The sequence below is a fragment of the Syngnathus acus genome, chromosome 22 (assembly GCF_901709675.1).
Source record: "Syngnathus acus chromosome 22, fSynAcu1.2, whole genome shotgun sequence".
NCBI lineage: Eukaryota > Metazoa > Chordata > Actinopteri > Syngnathiformes > Syngnathidae > Syngnathus > Syngnathus acus.
The window spans coordinates 7,285,136-7,307,693 of NC_051106.1; the positions used below are offsets into that span (position 1 = coordinate 7,285,136).

Here is a 22,558-nt window from a genome sequence, read left to right on the forward strand (position 1 = left end):
CCTCGCTTCGATCTGTGGGGGGGTGCAAGCGCTGCATGGCAAAACACGCTTGCTAATTTTTGTACCAGTGGATGGCTCCAAAGACCCGTGAGGAATTAATGGCCACCAAATTACCAATTGCTCTCACAGGATTAAAAAATTGTTCATCTATCAATCTAGAAGTTTAGTGTTTCTTACATGTAGACACTGTAGGAACGGAATTCCAAAGATGCTTTTTAAATACACACATCATTTACAAGTCGCTATTAACATACAGTACAATGCAGTAATTACATAATATGATTTGCATTGTGTATAAGTAATAATAAACAACATTTGCATCATGAATTGTTGCACACTCACTTTTTCAGTTCAATAATTTTTATTATACATGTAAATAGTCATTATACTTACTTTGGAAATCTGTCTTTTAGCATCTTCATACACTGCCGCGTTGGTCTTAGTTGCTCTGTCCATCTCACGATCTCTTTGTATTCAGCACGGGAGAGTTTCATCTTCAAATGTCTGTAAAAGGATATTGTTATTAAAATGTAGCTATGCGGTATTTATAAGAGATCGCCACAGTACTGTAGCAAACACAATCCATTAAATTTGTTTGCAGGGTTTTTAAATGGCTGCTGAATCACTACTGTGTTTTAGAGATGGATAAATATGGTTACGGAATGATAAAAAAAAGCCTGAAAAAGGGTTTGTTTACCATTTATCCGGGACGTCTTGTGACAGCTGTTCTGCTTCCCGCTAGGGAAGTTGAAGTGATGACATAGGAGCGAGCTGTGCGCCGATTGGTCAATCTCTGACGGCTCTGAGTATACTTGCCTACGATTGGATCGTTTTGCGGAAGTGGGTAGAACTCTTATGATGACGAGCTACCTCCATGGGAAAGTGTGTGTTGAGCACACAGGGAAGGCACACAAGCGCTCTCCTCACAAAATGTAAGCGATACTTTCAAGAAACGGTAATAAAACATGTGTTCTGACTCACAACCGACGGTTGACGCTTCAATTTTCGACTACAGTCGGCTATAAAGTGCTAAAGAGTGCAATGGGGAGTGAGTGAAGGGGAACATCACCCCTGGAGCCACCTGACGGTTGATGTTTCTGTTTTAACTTTGTTTTTTACATACCTTCTGTGTTTTTTCTGTAAAATAATGTTACAAAAACAAATAAGAAAAAAAAAAAGACAAAATGATATCTTAGAGCAATATAACCTATACTCACTATTTAAAACCATTCAATGAAGCTAATTGAAGATGAGCTAGCAATTATATTCAAAGGTTTTGGGATCTTAGTTTGTTGTATATATGAAGTTTAACGTATTAATTAAGGTCATTATAAGGCTTTGTTAGTGAGGGTAATAGTGGCAAATAGTGAGGGTTTACTGTTTAGATGCTTGTCATTGATTATTATTTCCTTTTACAATGCAGTTTACAAATGCAACTGATGAGAAGAGGACAATGTGTGTCTATTCTCTTTTGTTAATCTGGAGGAACTGGCTTTCACCTCAACAGGTATGTAAAGAAAGGTACGTCTATTTATATTCCTGTTGCTAATCTAGAAATCAATCAATTTACTGCTCGTAATGGTCATGGGTAAGCTGGAGCCTATCCCAGCTGACTTAGCGGGAAAGATCCCCATGCTAAAATGTAAATGAGAGAAAGAATAATTATAACCAAAAATAAAACATGCCGAGTAAAGTGTTGATTTTTAAACATGCACAATTGCATTGTCCTCGTAACACTTATAACAGATGTAATTCAACAAATCTTCCCCTTAACATTATTTTCATTTTAATTGTAATTGTAATTAGTCTCTTTGCACTAGTAAAATACAGTCTGCTTAAATTCATTTTTTCTTTACCATACAAAATCTTACAAAGGATTGTGGATGTTTTGTTGTCTTGTTTTGTCTGTTTATATTTCAAAAAGTTAATGAATAGCATGTGCCCCCCTCCTCCCCCTTGTCAACTGGAAATGTCTCATTCCACCGCAAGGCGATAGAGTCAAAACATTTGATTTGACAACACTATTGCTGGTTCCTCCCCATTGTGATTGAACAATGTATTGATGAGCACCAAAGCCTGTATCATGACCTGCGCCGCGTCGGCCAAATAAAGGCCATTGTTGTTGGGCAGTGTAGTATGATGACTGAGATGAGCCGAGGTCTCGGCCCTGGCGCGTGTTCGCCGGCACAGTCGGCGGGTCTGAAAAGGCTCGCTGCGCCGCGCTCGGCTACAAAAGGAAGCTGTGTAGTGGGATTGGTAGCGCTAGATAAGATCGGGGCCTCTGAGGAAGTCTGGTCTGATTGCTACAAAGGGCCAAGGTCAGGGGCAGAAGGAGCGCCGAGGCTAGGTATCAGAGGATCAGGGGGTGGGCTGGGGGGTTTGCTGGAGGGGTGTGTAATAGGTAGAAAAGGATCAGTGTAATGTGATGGCATTAAAAGATAAAAATCAGAGCCGGGGTTGGGAGTCAGTGAACTGTGCTGGCTTTAAAAGCGGCAGGATCACAGATTACGTTGTGTCTGTGAATCTCAGCTACATTTACGCAACAAGGATCAAATAAAAAGCGGTAAGTAAAATTTACCAAGGATTTTCCGCTAAATAATTATAGTAAATACTGTAAAATATTTGAATAAAAAAAAAAAACATGTGAGGGTTTCACCGAGCCGTGCAATTTAGTTAATTTGAGTTTTTAGGTCATGTCTCGGCCGGACTGCACATTTTGATAGGCTGTCACATTGTCACAAAATATTTTTTTTACACTTGCATAAACTGTGAAAAGATCTGTCGTTGGCGGCCACGTGCAAGCTGGGCAGCGCTGTTAACCAGCTGTGAAGCCCGCTCACAGTGGGAGGTGAATTTACAAAGGGTAATCTCGCTGTGATACCGAGAGGCTGCACTGATCTCTCTTCTCGCTGCCATTGTAGTGCAAAGCAAGGTGCCGCTAATGCCGCTAACACACCCGCCCAAGAACCAACGTCGGGCAAATTGACAGCATCCCCCCCCCCGCGCTTGACGAATATAATGATTGATGATTTGCTTGCTCGTGTAATTTCCTCTACTCGTCGCACATCTGAGGGAGATTGTAAGATCTTTCCACGTCTTGCCCATTAGGCCCGCTTTCTTTTTTCCACATCCCGTGGCATCGCTTACCATGCAAAGAGCGTGTTTGGTTTCACTCCATTGTCAGCATTACTGTCATAATGTTTCTTCCTTCTTTTCCCCGCCGCTTAAAGTCGGTGACTTCATTGGCCCCGCACCGCAAAATTGCTCTCGGAATCTTCAGGGAGTCTGGAATCTCAGCTCTACAAAAATCACAGTTTAAACACGAGGCAAGCCAGAGTCAGGAAATGCCTGTAGTATTAGCACGGTATCGGATTCGTGCCCCCCCCCTCGAACAGCATGACTGCCCCAGAAAATCCCACATCCATATTTTACATCGCGGCAGACAAGACATGTGTTTCGCTTGAGCTTTCCACTGTGCCTCCTCCATTTATTTTATTATCCTTTTAATGAATCTAATTAGCAAGACAAGTAATTAAAAGCAATTGTGCCTAATGCTCACGAGACGCAGGAAGAGCAGAGCGCACTGTTTGGCGAATTCACCAGATTAATAGGGGATTGATAATATTTTGGGATTGTATTTCACCCTAAATGGCTACGTGTGGAAACAAAGGCTGTGGCTGGAGCTCATTAATCAAAGTCAAGGGGCTGGCCGGCGCGGGCTCCATTTGCATGAGCGGAGGTGGTTGCACATGCTGCCGATTGGCCTCCGTTCCATCCAGACTGTTAACGCCGTGTCAATCAACGACACAAAAAACATGCTTCAAAAGCGCGGGAGAAATTACTTTCCCCCTTATTACCCGACGCACCCTCACCTTACTCTTGTCCACTCTGCTCCCAAATTATTTCTTGTTTTGAGTACTGTCGGTATCATTTTATGTGGTTGTTTTTGGGGGGGGGGGGGTACAAAAATCAAACAAACATCTTTCTTTAATCACAACTCCTATAAATGTGTCTGTGTGTGTATTTGTGTGTGTACTGCACTAAAAGAAAAAAAGGTAGGTGCTGTTGTTTTGTTTAGCAACCGAGTTTAGATGGGCTCTCATGTGTGGACTGATTGAATTAAATATAACTCGATTTTTGGGGTGAGCTCTTTTTTTTTAACATTTATTTGTGCATCACTCATATTGAGTAATATTATTCTTGAATAAGATGTACTTGTAAATGAACGTCAAGGAGGAAATCACTTTTCATCTGCAGTTTTTCTCATCTGGATTTCACCCCCCCACCACACACCCCTCCTTTGCACAAAATCCATTTTAACGTGAAATAATTGAGTTGAGGCGCGGCGCAGCTAATCTCAGCGCACCGGCTCTCCAATCTTGAATTCTAATTATCTCATCATGAACTTTAAGAAAGAGGCAATGCTTTAATGGCTTTTTAACTCCGTAAGAGGTGACTGAGTGGGCCGTAGATAGTTAATGTGTGTGCGCGCGTGTCACACGCACGAATACGTAGACTCTTCTGGTCTAGACGACGTGCTGCAGCTAGCATCTCCCGCTGTGCTCCCGCCCTCCATCAGCACCACCCCACTTCCACCACCCACCATTCCCCTAATATCCTGGAGGCATTTTTCTCATTATCAAATATTGTTTGATGTCTTTCTTTCCCGATGATTAACCATGGTCACCAAACACCGGGCCGGAATGTTTAAAATTTAATTTTGGGCCTCGGAAGTACCTGCAGGAGGGGGGAGGGGTAGGGTGGATGAGCACAGGGGACGCAGCGTGTTTTATGTACGCCACACGCTGGAAAACACAATAAATCCTGGAGGAGAATCATTAGCGGAATACTAGTGCTTTTTACGACCATTGTTATTCAACGCTGTATTGAGACGCAGTAAATTATTCTCTTTATTATCGGTCCATGGATTCAGGCCTGTATTCTGTTTAATTATGTTATTCCTCACGCCGCATAGATATATGTACGTGTAAAAAATCCACTCGACACGGAAATGCAAATGCTACACGTATACAAGATAAATATTTAATTCCGGGGTGGGGAAGCTTTTTGCTATCAGAGGCCATTTGAGTTTTTATCGTCCTCCGAGGACTATACTAAATTTCAGAAAAAATATCTACCAAATGTCTCTATTTTGGAAGAGTTCCTCTGATCAGATGGACCGGATTGAATGTCGTCAGGGGCCCGTATAATGGTCGTAGTGCCATAGGTTGCATAGCTTTAATTTAACCGAAGCAATTAGTGTATTTTTTGTGACTTGTTTTTGTTGCAGTAACCATATCCATCAGAACAACCTAAAGACGTAAAATTCAAATTTGGAGCAAAATAAAAATGGCGTTGGCTTATTTTATTGGAATAAATGCAAACTGCCAGAGAGATAGAGCAAAGTAGAGAGGAAGACAGTAAGGAGCGAGAGAGAGAGAGAGAGAGAGAGTGTGTGTGAATGAAAGGTTATGCGTCGTCCCGTGTGTTTGTATTGTCAATAACTGGAGATGGCTGTCAGGAAAAGTGGGGAGATAAAGGTCAATAACTCAGGCAAATGTGTTTGTATTTGTGCACTCCTGCTGATAGCAAAGCAAACGTCAGGGCCCCGCATGTGTGTGTGAGTGTGAGTGCGAGACGACCCTCACAACAATAACACAAATAGCGAGGTCTTAGGGCTGCACCGAGACGCTCATTATTATCGTTGTCGTCGCGGGTGCTGGAAATGAGAGGGAGCCTCGGCACATGGCGGTGACAGCCGGCGCGGTGTCACTCAAAAGTCACTTAATAATGAAACACGCCAGAGATCAGAATAGACGACGATAAAGTGCAAACACAAAGACATGGTGCCGCAGGAGCGCTTTAAGAAATAAATACTGTATTTGCCCCATTTTTGTCTCATTATAAACAGGCTCTTGAAATGAATTAAATTTAAAAAAACTATAATAATGAAATTCAAATATTTTTTACCTTGAATTTTTTTACTCCCCAATGTTATTTAGTATTTATTTTTATTTATTTTATTGTCTTTATTGTATGCTATCATTTTATCATTTATTTCACCAAGCAGCGACCATGTTGCTGGAGCGTTTTCAATTTCAGAAAAACTTAGACCATTAAAATAAGTACATAAATAAACAACAATCAAACATGATCAATTAAAAAACATCAATTTTCAGACCAAAAATCAACATAAACACTTTTCCCGCGCTTTCCCACACTCAGTTAAGCAGTAATCTAAAAGTGTAATCTATTTTTCATGCTCACTCATTTTCTTTTCTTTTTTTTTTTTTTTACCGCACCGTTTAATGCAACTCTCGGTGGCCTTGAGCGTCATAAATGTGCAATTAACAATCTTGACTAATTCATGAGAACCTAACAGAGAGCACAACTACTATAACACAGGCTAACGGTTATTGTTGTGCTTTTAATTGCCTGACGAAGAAGACGAAGAAAGTGGCGCCGTTTTGGACATACCATCGGGTTACCATGACGACAAGAAGCTCTCCCAAGCAGTTGCTGATATTAACTTGACTGCTTTAACCGGTTAACAAATAAATGAGCCTGATTTGGTCGCGCAGTGATGCCTAAAAAAAACCCATTTGTTTGTGTGCCTTCCCAAAAAAAAACAAAAAAAAAACATTCTAGGTATGTCATTTTTAACTGTGGAATCACGCTCACATCTTCCTGCAACGAAAGGCCTAATTAAAGCAGTAAATCATCACAAGTGGCGCTCACACCTAAAATGGATGCCTCTCATTTACTTATTTTGTTTCCGGAAGCGCTCGATCCCCCACAATGCGCAAATGTTCTCCTTTATGTTGCGAGCAGATGAGATTAAATGTACTCTTAGTGTGCATAGAAAGTCCATAAGGGGAGGGAGGGGGTATAAAAGAAGCGCACCCTCCCCTGCCTCCCCCCCCCCCGTCAGCCACAGTTTGTTTGTTGGCTGCTTTACATTACACGTGATTATGCAAATCCAGAGCTGTTCCTGTGCATTATGGGCCAAACGCATCATCAAGATCTTTTCTAAAGCAGTCAAGGAGCTATTTCGGCATTCTTTTATTATCCGCAACAAAGAAAGTCTTTTGTTCACGCTTTGCCGCACGCACACTTTGGAAAGAGACACACACACACGCACACACACACACCTACAGAGCACTGCTTCTGCCTTCCGTGACTTACTACTGTCCCCTAGTGGTGCGAGACCGCCCTATTTCACTCCTAATCCCTGCATTTCCTTCAACTACACCTGACTCCTGCCTCTGCCCCCCCACCCTCCACCCCATGCCCTCTCTTTGCCTTATCATGCTCAAACATTTAAAGGCTTGATTTGTTGTATTGTATGACAGAGAGCTCCCATTATGCGTCCACACTGTGTCCACAGTGGCTTTTTGCCTCAATGGCCACCTCAAACAGAGTCAACAAAAACAGGAACCCTGGTGTTTTGTGGCTATTGTGAGCCAAAGGGCCCCGTGTCAATAAGGTATTGTTTGGCGTGAGCGCCGCACCGAAACTGCTGTGAGAATGTTATCAGGACCCGTGGACACGGAGAGTGTGCGTAATGGCGCTAAAATGTAAGTAAGATTGTTTGGACAAGAACGAGCCTTGATGTGGCGCTTACTAAAATACTTACAACAAATTAACGGTAGAAAACCTTTGCTGTACTTTTCAAGTGTTCAAAATATAACTTTAGGTATATTTTAAATTTTAATTCAACTGCTCTCAGCTCATCATTATGACTAATATTCATCATTGTTCTGAAAGGATAAAAAATATATGACTGTGAGTACGGTTATATTGTTTGTCAACATGGGTTGCTTCACCGTTTGTATTCAAGCTGTAATTTAATAGGTTATATCGTCACAACACTGTCAACTTTAAGATTGTTTCGGTTGTTTTAATCACACAAAGGTAAAAACAACAAGCACAAACAAATTCAAGATTTGCAGGTATGTCAGAAAAGTTCCAGGACTGAAACGGTATTTCTATGAGCAACTCAACTATACAGCATTTGCACTAGTCCCTCGCGTTCCCTCACCGGTAGCTAACAGTACGCATTTTTACGCGCGGCGTTTCTTTCGGATCCCAGCTATCCCAAGCCCTAATTGGTGCGATAACCTGGAACGATGCTAATAAACAGCAGGCTAAAAAGGGTCAGCCCCGAGTGGCAAGCGCACGGACACACACCGTCAAGTCACTCACGTCAAAGGAGCAATTAGACGGGTTATAGAGAATGGCACCTCTGCCTCCGGTGCGGCCCGCCACCGCTGGGAAGGCTTCTGGAGCAAAGAGGCCTATCAGTCAAAGCCAAAGCACTTTTGCATTCATTAGTCTGTTCGGCTAGATATCAATTATTCATTTACAAGAGCGGCCACTGGATTATTTCTGTCGCCGTCAGGCTTGTCCCATCAAGTCTCGATCACGGCCTGGTTGATGAAGTATGCATTGTTGTTAATATGATCAATCAGAAGAGATTTAAAAATAGTCTTCTTTGGTAAACCAAATGGCTCTGGATTTTGGCACCCTCAAAAATACAAGTCAGCTGGTTTGACCTCGCGATGCAGGGAAAAAAAAAATAATGGCATAAAAATGAGTGAGTCGGGTGTGCTGTGTTAGAGATGTAATTAAATATTGTGGGGAGGTGACAAAAAGCAGACCTTGGACTTAGTCCTCGTCTTTGAGCCTCGGCAGACACTCCTGCATGATGCAATGGAAGGCCGGGGATTGAGGCCGTGAATTGCCCCCCCCCCCCCCATCCCATCCCCATTGGGTTTGTGCTGCACTTGCAGAGTGAGTCTCTTCACAAGAATGTGTCTAATTTAGTGGCTAAGAGGCAGATTTATACCTGTGCTAGTTACGAAGAAGGTTGCTCCCCAGAGAGGCCCGATGACTGTTTACGGGCGGAGCCACAATGCCTTAGCAGATGATGAAGCACCTGCCAGCGCTCCCCCACGTCTGCGCCGTCCCGTTCTGTCTGCCCCGTTCGCATCCCTTCTCCTTTTTTTTTCCCGTTCTCGAGCCATCCCTTCGCGTCGTCGGCCTCCTCGGGATTGTGTTGCTAACAGCCATTTCCCACTTTTCTCCCAAGAGCGAATCCATTTACTGGCTGGCTCTGCCGCCGCCGCTGCTGAGCTTTCATCTGTACATCCCTCTGCTTCTTCTCTTTTCTCTCCTGCTCCTTCTACACACACACATACACACACACGCACGGCCGTCAGCCATCAGCGCACAGAACTGTGGTCAGGTTTTGTTTATGGCCGGGAAAGGCAATATCGAGATTGTTTCAGAGCGGTGTCATCACTCGAGATGTATCGCTGTCAAGAGTGTGTTTTATACGTCTGGGCCGGCGGCCGCGGCCATTTTGGGAAGCAGAAAATATCATATCGTATGACCTCCTCCGGAATAAAAGTAAACTATCAGCTGTAAATCCGATACGCAACTACAGAGGGGGTGTGTTAAAAGGGAAGGCGAGTTAAGTGGGCTCTCCGTAAAGATGGCCAGAGAAATAAAGATCAGGTCATCCTGCTGTGAGCTTATTGACTTTGTATTGTTGATAATTGTAAAACTAAGTAGACTCATACTTTTTAATCAGCCGCTTCTACCGGCAGCTATTTCCCCAATCGACTATGAGGAGAAATGTATGAAACGCACAGTCTAGTCTGCCATCTACTGGTGATTGGTGGTATCACAACTTAGCTAACAATACCTACGGACTTTCCATTGGCTGAGCCTTGTTGTGGCGATCGCCCATCCATCAATGTCCCTAATGAGGCACCGTAGAGACAGCGAAGACTTTCTGGGCCGTCTACTCCACTTATTTTTTTTTTCCAAAATTTCCTCAATGAGCTCGTCACGCAATATTAGGCAGCACGAACAAAGTAGAACAATTCAGTATATCGATTCCAAGTGTCCATCGCAACACAATGTAGCTTGATGGAGGCAATTTTAGTCATGAATTGACCTTTTCTCTCCTTGCACTCCGCCATTGAAAGGGAAGTACATCATCCTTTTCTATCTTCTATACATGGAGGGGGGGCGGGGGTGAGTGAGAGCGACCGCTCACTCGTCAACTACCCGTTACCATCAGGTGTGTGTGAGGAACATAAGGCGTCTCGTTCAAGGATGCAATTAGGGGGATTGAACTGCGCCCCGGTGGTCGCTTGACAGGCCACTTTACATCCTGTCCCAGCGCGACCTTGTCGCGGGGGCAAGAGAGGGCTTTTTAGTACAATGACAGCATCTACACAGAGCACGAGTACTTACATTTGAGTAGTCGCCAATACCGCGCAACGATACTTCACCTTCAAATGCGATGTTATTTCTCTCGTCATCGCAAAGTTATTTTTAAGGTCATGAAAACGACCAAAATAACTCAAATCAAGCGAAATGAAATAACGTAAATACTTCAAAATAAACAAAAAACGGAAATTACGACACGGAAACTTATGCGGTTTTTTTTTCCAATTATTAATTTCCCTCAAAATATTTTGAATGCAATATACTGAGTTTGAAACTTTCAAAATGAAGCTTCAAAATGATTCATGAACCAGTGTAGGGTTTATTGAGCCCTCTAGATGGCGCTCTCCGTTCACCTTAGTGCTGAATGTACACTAACTTGTCATCTGGAAGGGTTGTCACGATATATCAGTACATGACAAGAGGAAGTGACGTCTGACAAATCGCAACCCGCTGCTGCGACCACATCTAAGCTCGAATGTAGGAGGGAAAAAAATTGATGGCGTCACTCACGTCACGTTAACATGTTTTAAACCTCGACAGTTGTCGTCGTCGGTTCAGGCCTGTAATTTAATGCCATTAAAAGTGTCTTGAGGGGGAAGGTTGAGGAGGGGGCGGGTTTCTAAAGTGAAGCTGAATTTCTCCGCATCGGAAACTTTTTTGGCATCTCTTGAAAGCATAAAGACCAGTTGGCACGTTGATGTTGCCATCGTAAAGTCAATCACGATCGCTCCAATTGCCCGGCAGTCGCTGTCGGTTCGTCCCCTCTCAACTGATGACGCGAGATGCGCGTGGGGGTGAAAAGCTGCGCGTACGTGTTTGCGCACGTGTTCATGTGACACGCCGACATGAACGTGAACAGGAGGACAAAATGGTGGAGGAGGGTTCGAGTCGCGCATACATCAAAACTGTTGACATGTTGTGTTCAGGAAATGGGACCCACAAAAAATTGTCTATAATTATTAAGAAAAATTAAAAAAAAGTAGCAACAATTATAACGCCCGAGCAACTCTCACTTTCTAAATGGCTGCACGTTGGAAATTATTTTTTTTTTTCCGGGAATTACTGTCAGGTTGTTCTGATTTGTATGCGAGATGGACCTTTTCATGTCAAAAGAATACGATAGCCCACAAGCTCTTTACATTACGGGCAAACATTTGCAATTATGATGAATTCCGCCCGCTTATCTCAAAAGGAACAGGTTCTTACTGATGGACAAGTCGACGTTTTAATGAAATAAACGGCTCTGAGCTGATGAAATAAAGATTGCTCCACCTCAGGGCGCCCTCAAATTAAATTATCAAGATGACTATGCGCGCGGTGGCCTCATTAACTCGGGTGCGGTAACAGCGGGAGCTTCGCGCTTGGACTCTGTTAGAATTTCAAAATGTGAAACCTCGAAAGTCGGACATCTTCAGTTCAATCTTTGAGTCAAAACCAGTTCTGTAAGTTTTGTACATTTCGACAACCTTTGGCCCATTGAACTCTGCAGCTTCCACTGTAGTGCCCGCCCTGGCGTCACCACCTCCCCCCTCCCCTCCCGGATCTACGCGCTTTCCCGTGATAACCAACATCCAAGTGGATCCTTTTGACTCCACGGGGACAAACTAATGTTCAAACCATGTGTTGTCCCAGGAGTCCTCGTGAGTGGACACTGCCGCAGATAAACACAGAGCACCGTGGTGCGTCAGAAGTCGCTCCCCATTAAAACAATGTTGGTGCCGGCGCGGGGGGGGGGGGGGGGGTGCTGGGGGGGTTTGCGAGTGGCAATGGGAAACACCTGTGTTGGGGTGAACGTCAGGGCAGTGGGTTGGAGGGCAGCATTTTACCACTGTTGAAGAAGGAAGTTAAAGCGAGGGGGAGGTCTGAATTTACAGTACTCCACACAGGAGCACAACATCCTTGCAGTTGCTGGTGGGAAAAGAGGGCGGCCATTTTCTTTGTACTGCTACTTACTGTCGATAGAAAAAGACATCACAGTGCTGCCTAAAAGCTCAGGTAACAACCAGCTCAACTCTTTTCTGGGTTTGGCCATGTGATGTCATTTTCAGTCGACGGCAAGTGGCAGTGGAAAGCAAAATGGCCGCCGCCTTAGATGGATTTTCTGCTTAATTCATATTCCACAAACACCATTTTAATCACAATATTGTGTTTAGACTAGTTTGGAAAATGTTGAACTTGACATTCCCTTTAAAAGTTTATAACAACAGAATCCTCAATGCTAGTGTCATTAGCATCAAGCTAGCTGAATTACAAATAACACCATAATAATTTTAAATTAAAACTTCTTGTAAAATTCCCTTTTAAATTTCATGACGTCCCAATAAATTTGAATTAAATGTAGAAAAAAAACACAGTAACGCCCAAAGTGTTGGGAAGGTTTTTAATTTAGCTAATTGCTGGCTTTTAACTTCCTGCGATCCAATTTTATTTCATTTTGATTCCAAATTCAAGGTAATATGACTTGAAACATCACAAGCCCTTGAGCACTCACAATAGCCGTTGTTTTATAGTGCATTAAAAAGGCACATTAGAAAGATAAGCATGGCGGATCCCGTTGCGCGTTCCGTAACATCTATCTCCGAGAAAGTATGCACACGGTAAAAATAAAACATGTAAATCCCAAATGCCATAAAAAATGTGCAACAGAGCATCCCCGTTTCCCGCCGCTGCCAGCCGCGGCCCGGCGCCTCACCTTGCAGTCAGGTTGATCATCCCATCGTCTGCATCCTCGTCCTGAGGGCCCGGCTGTCAATTTATCAGCCTCTGCCTTTTAATTCGGCGCTTTCCGCGGTGTGAGCATCCGTCTCCGCTGTCTGCCTGCGCCGCCGGAGCATCCAGAGCGTGGCGGCGTGCGGCTGACTGATGTGGAGCCCGCGACTGACAGGTGGAGGCAGGTTTGCGATAGAGTAATGATCCTTTTTGCACTAGAAAAAGATGTAGAGCAGTGCAGCCTTCACCACGTGCTCTCAGAGTCAAATAGATGATAAGCTCGTTTGTATATTCCACAGCCTCATTTGCTTAATAAGGTGTCTCTTGTGTAGATTGAACTCGCAAAAAAATGCCCCATCATATTTATATCGGTGTTTCTATATTTTTGGGATTATTCTATTTATATCTATTCTATTATTATTATATTTATATCTATTTATACTTATGTATAATATAAGACATTATAATATACAGTTGAAAATCAAAATTTGCTTGATTTATTTTTTTCTCATTTTTCTTGACCACTTGTTGCTAGGCAGAATTCCCGGGGCTAAGAATTAACTGCCCTATAGCCCAGTTCATTGGAGGCTGCTGAAACTCCGCCCCCTCGACTTCCAACTCCGCATGACAGTGTACTCATAAAGATCCCAAGACAAGCTGGCTCTTAAGATCTGTCACGATTTTTGTCTGTCAGCACTGTTTTTGCTTCTAGCAAAACTATTTTAATCATCGCCTCCGTGTTGATAAACGAGAACTCAAATCTATTCCAGGACTCCTAAGTATGCAATTACTGTATCATATTAATGCTAAAAGTCTCTCCCCTCCGTCATCGTACACCACCTAAAATCAGCGCGAGACAAATGACACGTAAAAATATCATAAATTCTCGGTTAATTTTTGTGGCGGCGTCGTCGTCACCTTCCCCGCCGTAATCCCCTCCCCGCCTCTTCATCACTCTCCCCTCCATCACACTCCAGCTCCCCGCGTCTAACCAAATTAATTACTGTGTTTTATTTCATGCAGGTGTCAGGATGGAATGATGAATGACTCGTAATATCAACACAATGCAATGAAGGCGATGCGCCTGCTTATGTCGCCGGAGTGCTTACATGCAGACGACACACCCACACACACACACACACACACACGAAATCTCCAGGGCTGGCGATATCCAGTTTCATATATGATATTAACTTACAGGGGGAGCCATTATGGCCTCAATGCCATTACCAGTGGTAGCAGCGGGGGATAATAGAAGTGAACTTTTCACAAAAAGGTCCTCATAATTGCAGGCTGGACCCTTCTTGATAACATTTCATATCGCTACGTACTGTACACCAGTCTCCTCATTACGGCCTCGGAGCATTTGCGCCATTGCGTAATGAGCGTCGCGGCGGCGAAGGTCATCTTAATGGGCTTCGACTTGCAGTCAGGGGGCCAGAGGTAATATTCTAATGAGAAAAAGCCACTCTGCCAATTTAGCAAATCTGCACGGATGCCGTTTTATTGTAGCTTTCCGACTGAAGGCCCTTTTGTTGTCATTGGCAACGGCGCCGGCTGGCGCTGAGCGCTTTCCAGTCCGCTTTGCTGCGCAGTAGATTTAACGCAAGCATACACACCCGGTTATTTTTCCCACATTTCACATCTACTTCACACACCACTCGGCGTTTATGGGAAGCTACAGTTCATCGGTTGTTTACTCACAGCTGGACGAGCATCGGAACCAGCCGGCAAAAAGAATGAACGTTAACCCCGCCAGCCAGTGCTTGTGTGCGTTTCTCGGTTGGCCGTGCATGTTGTTGATTTGGAGTTTGCCAGAGCTTGTCTTCTTCCAAACACCAAGGAGAAATGTGATGAAAATACGATAACAGATTTAGAAAATGCATAATGAGCAATAGGACATTTTTTTTACATTATTATTTATATTAATATTATTTTTCTTAACTTTTAGACCAACTAAAAGTTGTTTTCTCGCTCGACTACATCGTTTTCACGTACATAGTAGTTTCAATTTAAAACCGTCACTCGTAAACAGCCCCTTAGCGCTTCAATGTTTTTGTAAATCATCAATGGCTGACTTTCAATGTAAAAGTTTCTGTTCGTGAACGCATTGAACAAAATGTCACTTGCATGTGGGCGTGTATACTTTGGGGCTTTAAAACAAAGAAAGAAAAAAACCCATTTGTCAAATTCCAATCAAAGCACAAAGGTGCGTAAAGCGCTTTTCAATCAGCGTGCGCCGAAAAACGGTCGGGCGCGGAAGAATGAACCCGCTCGGCACGGCGCTGTGTAAAAGTGTGCGCAAGCTTTAAAGGTGATAAAAACGGCACGGCGGAGAATATCATCTTGAAGATAAGACGCCACCCGGCTTTCCACGGGCCACATCGGTTTTTATTGCATCTGGCAGCAAATTAAGGCCCGTGTGGAATATAAAGGACGATTGAAAATGAAACCCCGGGCAAAGACTGCATTCAGCCTGACTGCTTTCTTCCCTCAGCGCCGACATTCAACTTTGATTCTCACACGGGGTCCTCTGATGACGATGATGAACCATAAAAAAATGATATAGCTCAATAAAAGTACAAAAAGGCCCGAGTTCATAAAGAGGACCTGAGGGCCATGTTAGGTTGGACGCATTTCTCCTCCCTCCGCTGGCTTTTAGAGATGATTACCTCGGATATTTATGGACGAAACATTTTTTGATTACGGCGACTTCGCGTGCCTCTTTGTTTCTATTTCATCTCGGACGTCTGAGTCGTCCTACAATAAACACCCAAAATGGTGCGCGGGGTGATCCATCTCCAGATTTACACAAAGCCGACCCAGCGAATACACCTTTGTGATTGGGTAGCCAGCAAGTACTTAAAATGTAATAGGTATTGAAATATTTTTTTTTAATGGGCACTATGTGCTACCATTGACACTGAAAGTCATGAGCGTCCATTGGCATGGAAAAGGGGGGGGTCCAACGGGGCTCTGCCCCCCCCATGTGCTCACCTTAAGCGAGACATCCACAACATTTCCTAATCATGCACAAGGCATCTGCTGGAAAAATAAAATAAAAGTAAAACTCCGGCGCCTCACAGCTGTCAACAGAATCGGAAAACTGCCGATTTTTCAAATGGCGTCGTCGCGGCCGCCTTGGAATTCAATCCCACGTAGCGATGGATCACCCGATTCCATTCGTCATAACATCGGCTTTTATGTCAATATGTCACATCCTAACAGTCAACAGCGGGTTATGATTGGATTCGCCGCCGACACTTTTATCCTTTCTGAGACCGTCTTGTCCTCTTCAGGCGGCGTGTGATGTGACTGCAACCCCCCCGATGCATACAGGAAATAATCAGGGCCACACAGGCCGGGGTTCAGACGGAAGCAAATACGTTCAGAGCGTGTCATAAAACAATACCGCGCACATTAAACGCACACACAATGCCTCCCTGCGCAGGCGGCGCACAACAGAGGTACTCAAAGGGGGACACAAAACACAGGAAAAAAAAAAAACGTGTGCCGAGCGTTACCCCCCTTGACGAAACTCTCCCCGAGTGCATTTGCATAAAACATTAAGCTTAACAAAATGATTACACCTGACAAGTTGAGTTGGAGGAGGAACATCGCCGGTGGCAGGCGCTTTACTCGCACATCCCCGCCATCATTCTCTCGTCAAGCCAGGCTTTCACGGCCGCCTTTTGTAGGCGCTGTCACGCCGCCGCCTCGTGATTAATCCTTCGCCTTTTGTTTTTACCCCCCTTTCTCCCCTCTCGGTCCCTCCCGCAAAATCCAATAAGTTGCCCTTAAATCAGGTTACCCTGCACCTCGCAGATAGGAGCATTGTGACGGATATGCCAGAAAAAAAAAAACGAAAAAAAACCCACGGCAAGCTGTACCGCTGTGAAATCGTGCGGTTGCGATTGCACGTTATGGCGCTAAGTGTTTGTCTTGTAATGCAATTAAAAGCGCGTGTAAGCCGCCTCCGCACACCTACCCGCTATTGTGTGGCATATTTAATAATTTTATACGCACTTTTGTGACATTGCCTCCCCCGAGGGGAAACGGAATAATTTGGAGTAGCGTTTGGGAAAGAATAACTTTTTAACAGAACAGATGACAATCAAAACATTAATATCCTTCTCAGTCGCATATAAAAAAAAAAGAAAAAAAGTTGAATACTTTGCTGAAGGATAGCTCGCAGATAAAGACGGGGGAGATTATTGCCTCCTTTCATATCTGCCCCCCCGGCCCGGCGGCGCTGGGTTATGGTAATATCGTTTTTGAATATGTGCGAGCGCAAAACTTAAGAAATGAGTGGTGATAAGGAGTGACAGCGCGGCAGAGGCGGCCCAGATCTGCCGACGTGACAGGTGATGTCAAGAAGCTGCGGCGACGCTGTCACCGTGACAAACTTTTCAAAAGAACAACACGGCATTATTGAAGAGAGCTGGATGCCATGACAGCGACGTCCCGACCGTTACGGGTTTGAGGGAGGGAGGGAGGGAGGGAGGGACTCACCTAATTATGCACGCCTTTTCCTTTTCAGCAAAAAGCTTAAACTTTCAACGTATGTCAACATGCTTGCAGGAAAGTAGTATAAACACTAGAAAAGAAGGTTAGGGTTCTTTTTCAAATATGATCATGACCTCCGTTAGGAAAGGTCATGTTGAGAATTTATGATATAATTTTCTTCTAATTTACATTTCGGTCAAAATCATGACATCGTAGACTATTGTTGAATTCAGAATAGAATTTTCTCTCGGCTAGCTAATTTTGGCTAATTTTAGCGTTGAACCAACACAATTTTGCTACATTCAGCACCCATCTTAAAAAACTTTTTTTTTGCTGACTGAGAGCGAACACACACTTTCCAAAAAGAAGCAGCTGGCCCATTGTTTTGTCCCTGCCAGCTGTGTCTGTTTCCATAACCCCGTTTTCCTTTTGTTCTGCGACACCTCCCCGGTAAACTGCAGCACGGGGAGACAGACAGAGTTGCGTTTTACGATTTTCTTGAACTTTTGTCCTTATGAAAAGGGGGCTGCTCCACAGTACCAGTGTGTGTGTGTGTGTGTTTGTGTGTGTGTGTCAATATGCATGTGTGAGTGACGCTGAGGAGGAAGGCAAAGTCTGTAATCACCTAATCCAAACATACACTCGGGGGAATCTCATTACTGAACCTAACGGTTCCATTTGAACCTTATCTGGTTTCAATCAGCCGCCTCTCATTTGGGGCAAGGCGCGGAAACTCGATGCCTTTTGTCTACGTGCAGGGGGGTCTCGGTGTTTTTTTTTTTTTTTTTTGTGCGTCCTGTCTGTCACCGTCTTTTTGGCAAGCCCCAAAGTGTTTTTCGATGCGCCGCCGCGACTTCGGTGGCAGTCAAACGAGCTGCTTCTCGTCAGGCGAGCTCTCGGGTAGTAATGAGTGACATCAGCGTGGCCACTGGGAACTCCCGCTAACCCCGCAGCCCCTCCGAGCTAACCCCCCACCCCTGAAACCCCTCATCCACATGCAAACGGACATTAAAACGAAACCTGACCCCAGTCCTGGAATCTGCGTTTTTTTTTTCTCTTTCACCAAACACGGAATCCCGTAGCCTGTGTGGATGTGGTCCGCTTTGTGGAGGTCAGTCAGAGGTGAGCTGGATGCGACGTCAGCCCCTGAACTGCATCTCAGGAATCCCCCGGATTAAAGAACTTTATAAGAGTCGGGAGATAATCACAGGATCTGGAATTCACAATAACAAACCGGTCATATATCTACCTGTCTCCGGCCTTCCTCCCTCACACGGCCACGGGGTCAACTGAATGGCTGCATTCCATCAACTCTGCTTTTTTTTTTTTTTTTTTTTTTATCTTTCTGGGCTTCCATTGATTTGTCTCTTAAGGATCAAATATGTTTCCAAAGGGTCTTACTGAAAATATCCTTTGGATGACTTACTGTATGTTTGACCCCTTGAGTAAAATCACTTCGATCTCCTAAACCAGAACCGGAACCCTAACCCTTCGTATCTTTGTAAGCTTTCCACAACGGTATCGAGAGTGTAGACATGGTGTGACGTGACCAAGTTCTGGCCTGCTGCCGTGTGGGAGCTAAAGTCGGAGGTCTGGCTCTTTCGAGCGCTTCCTCTGAGATTTCCCTGAGTGCCACGGGGTGCTGTTGAGCTTTAGCCATTTCTGGCTTGAATTAACAGTCGGGACCTGTGGCTTTGTGTCTGCAGGGGGGGTCAAAAGGGTCTGCTGTAGAAGGCTCCTAGGGCAGGTATGATTTACATAGCACTGTGAGAGAGTCCAGGATCTAAGTCTGTTCGGTCCCAAAAGTGCGGTGCCGCATTGTGATATGCGTTTGATTTATGAAGCCGGCATAGTCCTCCTCGCCATTGGTTGACAGCGCCATTATTTATTTTCAGTTTGTTGTGATTATTTGCTGTCACAGCTACGGTGGAGCGATACGACTCTTGTCATCAGATCTGTGTTTCGGAGATGTTAGTTGTCCACGTACATTCAGTCGAGACACAACGGATAATGTCCTCTTCTTCTCCGTAAGGGAAATTACCTTACAAAAAGGGCAAGGGAGAAAGCAAGCTGTTTTGTCAGAGCAAACTATAATAAATAGCCCGAGGTTGTGGGAAGAACAAATGTCTTGTCCAGAAGAAACATGAGACACAATGAGAGCTTTTTGAAAACTTGCTTGCAGATGATATATTTTATCATGTTGCTGCAGCATTCCTCAACATTTGTCATGCACTCCTTATATGGCATCTCGAGAATTAGAGCTACAGGATAAATTCAGATATTGATTCGGTATCCCCCCCAAAAAACAAAAGTCTTCCATAGCAGAGGGTTTAATTCCTGTCTCGCCACCGCATTCAAATTATTTGCTTTGGCAGCTCCGAATCGAAGGGCCGTAAACATCGACTTCCTGCACAAGTAGAGATAAATAAATTTCCCGTCATATTGACAGCAGCCAAACTGAAAAGCTATTGCTTTTAATTATTGAAGACATTGATCAGCGAGTGATTCATTTGCCACGGATGGGTTGAAAAGCCTAATTGAGTCGCAGCGTGCAGGTGTAAAACGCCTTTTATTGGTTCATTCCATTTGGAGTGATGAGACTTCAAAAGTTGGAGATGATCATAGTAATGTCAGTCAGATAAATTGCCTTCTGCCGTGAAAAGAATGTCATCCTCAAATCTATCCAAATTGTCTTGGTCTGGCACCTGAAGAAGGCCCATGCAAGAACTGTAAGAACATGCAAACTACCACAAAGGAAAACCAGAGCTGGGATTGGAACCCAGAACCTCAGAACAGTGAATCAGATTTACTAACCACTAGTTGACTCTGCTCTGTAAACCCTTCTTTGAACAAAAATCCCATGACCATCTATCCAAAGTCTCTAGTTGGGTGTCGAGAATGGGGGTTGGAGACCAGACCTCATCATCTCACAGAAGACAGAGATGGGAATGCGGAGATTAATGGCATTCCAAAGAGAAGACCGGGGCCTCCAGGTTGTGTCCCCGGCACAGTTTGAGACTGCAGGGAAGAGTCAGACATTAGGACTGGAAGAAATTATGAGATAAAGAGTGAGGGTAATGGAAAAAAGAATTGAAAGAGAAGAGAGTAGAGTCGGAGGCACCACAGGAAGGAAAAGCGGGGTTATTCATTATCCGGATAGATAGATAGATCAGATGGAATGGAAGCATGCATCAGAATGAAGGCTACTACGCTTTTGGCAATGAGGTCTACCCCAAAACCTTTTGCAGCAGGTCGAGGTGTGATGTTGGACGGATGTTGTCTTTTGAACAGTAGAACAAAAATAATCTTGAGTCGAATTCTGGGATGCCAAAAATTGAATGGGTAGATCCTTTTCATTCATAATGGAATACTCAGAAGTGTCTTTAGTTGTCACCAACATTTATCGTGAGGCATTCCAAGTGAGGCTTGTTAATGATAAGTGGAACTGCCGCTTCTGGCCGGTACTTCACCGAGCCTGGCGCACCCTCGGGCTCACTAGGGAGGAACGCTCTGCAGACCGGGGTGGTTACGGGGGAGACCCCGACCACCTGGCTGGGCCTGTCTGCTTCCAGGTGTTTATGAAGACACAGCACGTAAAGTGACAGTTTGAGCCATGCCAACTGAGTTTATCTCTGTCTTTGTTTGTCCAAAAATGTATCTCTGCTCGTCCTCTGTTTGATGCTATTTTTAATATGATGAAAGAGACACTCTGGAGATCTGGCCTTGTGCTGTCGTGTTTCCCGGGTCTGCAGGATCTCACTCAGGAAGCACTCTAAACAGTGCCGGGCAGAAATATCGACATCCGAGCGGAGTTGTTTAATATTCCCTTTCCTCTGTAGATATGGACACGAGGGGAATATCGGTCTCTTAGGAGCCTGCCGCCGTTCCCCCCCCCCCCATAGGAACTATCTATGTTGCAAGCGGAACTCAAACAATGACATTTCCAAAGAGACAAGAGGGGCTATTTGCAGCATTGGGTCACTTCCAAAGCATCAGGCCTCAACCTTTCAGGGCCCCAGGCTCGACTCGATCCATTTTTAGTGGCGTGCGCAGTGAAAACAAGCAACGAGCGCCGGTTTGTCTTGTACGGCTTTTGCATCATTTCCTGCCTGCTCGTTTTTTTTCTCCGCCTTTGATTACCGTCTCCGCTCGATCTGTTTCAACTATACAGTCAAAAATAAACCAACTTCCAATTGAGCCATTTGCTAATCAGTCTTTGTGATGATAGATGGGTAGTTTATATTCTTCAGACTGATCATTTTAAGTCCCATGTATTTGGGGATGGCAAGAGAAGAATATCAACCAGAAATTCTCTGGACCCTCAAGCAGTTGGCGGGATTTCTGAGATACAAGTGCCTGAGCAGTTTTCCATATCTGGTCGGGGATGAGAGCATGACGTGGAGCCAAAGTGTCAGCTAAATGTCAAGGAATTAATAAGGGCACGGTCACGAATTCAACGTTTCCTAGTCGGCCCAAGTCCATGTGAGATGCACGCGGGGCCTCTCCAAACAGCCGCAGTAGGACTCTAAGCATTCTGTATTTACTGTAGGCCTCTGTTTGAGCTTGTGCCATGCAACACTCTGGCCTGCTGAGAGAGAAGATTGTTGAGACTTGTAGCTGGGAGGGGCGGGAACAAGCGAGCCATTGTAAGTCACTCCGCTGGGTTATTATTGTCTCCACTTACCGACACAATACTTCTCTCTTGACTTATGTTGAAAAATACACATACAACATACAGAATGGGGCAAATGACATAGATTCAACCTTTGACCCCCAAAACTCCTCTGCCTTGTTGACTTTAGATCTAGAGGATCAGTGGGCCAGATGGTCTTTGGGGAAAGGGGGGACTCCCTGGAACACGCAGGACGAATCAGAGCACCTGTGATCGTTTGGACATACTGGAAGTGTGGACATCAGACCATTTGTCTGAGATCAGGAGAAGGGGGAGCAGAGGATCCTCAGGGTCTTATTCCCCAGAATATCCTTGGAATTAGGACTCTCCAATCTCTGTCCTTGCATGGACTTGTCAGACTATTTATTGAACACCCAGTACTTCCTCCCCTGAGGTTTTTGGTTGAGCAGGTGCAATGTTGCGGCCTAC

At 44.5% G+C, this 22,558-nt stretch overlaps 2 protein-coding genes across 5 annotated transcripts in view; one reads left to right on the forward strand and one right to left on the reverse strand.

Annotated features, from left to right (window-relative positions):
• Nucleotides 1-22,558, reverse strand: part of cdin1 (CDAN1 interacting nuclease 1) — a 61,455-nt gene that overhangs the window by 37,352 nt on the left and 1,545 nt on the right. Inside the window, exons 3-6 of the mRNA XM_037241035.1 lie at nt 12,935-13,166; nt 3,148-3,299; nt 660-866; nt 394-504 (exon numbers count right to left, since the gene is read on the reverse strand). Of these exons, the coding sequence (XP_037096930.1) occupies nt 394-504; nt 660-700 (152 nt within the window). The 5' untranslated portion in view covers nt 701-866; nt 3,148-3,299; nt 12,935-13,166. The remainder of the gene's footprint in view (nt 1-393; nt 505-659; nt 867-3,147; nt 3,300-12,934; nt 13,167-22,558) is intronic.
• Nucleotides 791-22,558, forward strand: part of dph6 (diphthamine biosynthesis 6) — a 95,603-nt gene continuing 73,835 nt past the window's right edge. For 2 of the 4 annotated variants that reach the window (XM_037241019.1, XM_037241020.1), the window contains exons 1-2: nt 869-955; nt 1,424-1,521. In XM_037241019.1, coding sequence (XP_037096914.1) covers nt 875-955; nt 1,424-1,521 — 179 coding nt within the window. In that variant the 5' untranslated portion in view covers nt 869-874. Of the gene's footprint in view, nt 956-1,015; nt 1,088-1,423; nt 1,522-22,558 lie in introns of all 4 variants that reach the window. The other 2 variants (XM_037241021.1, XM_037241022.1) reach the window with 2 other exon arrangements.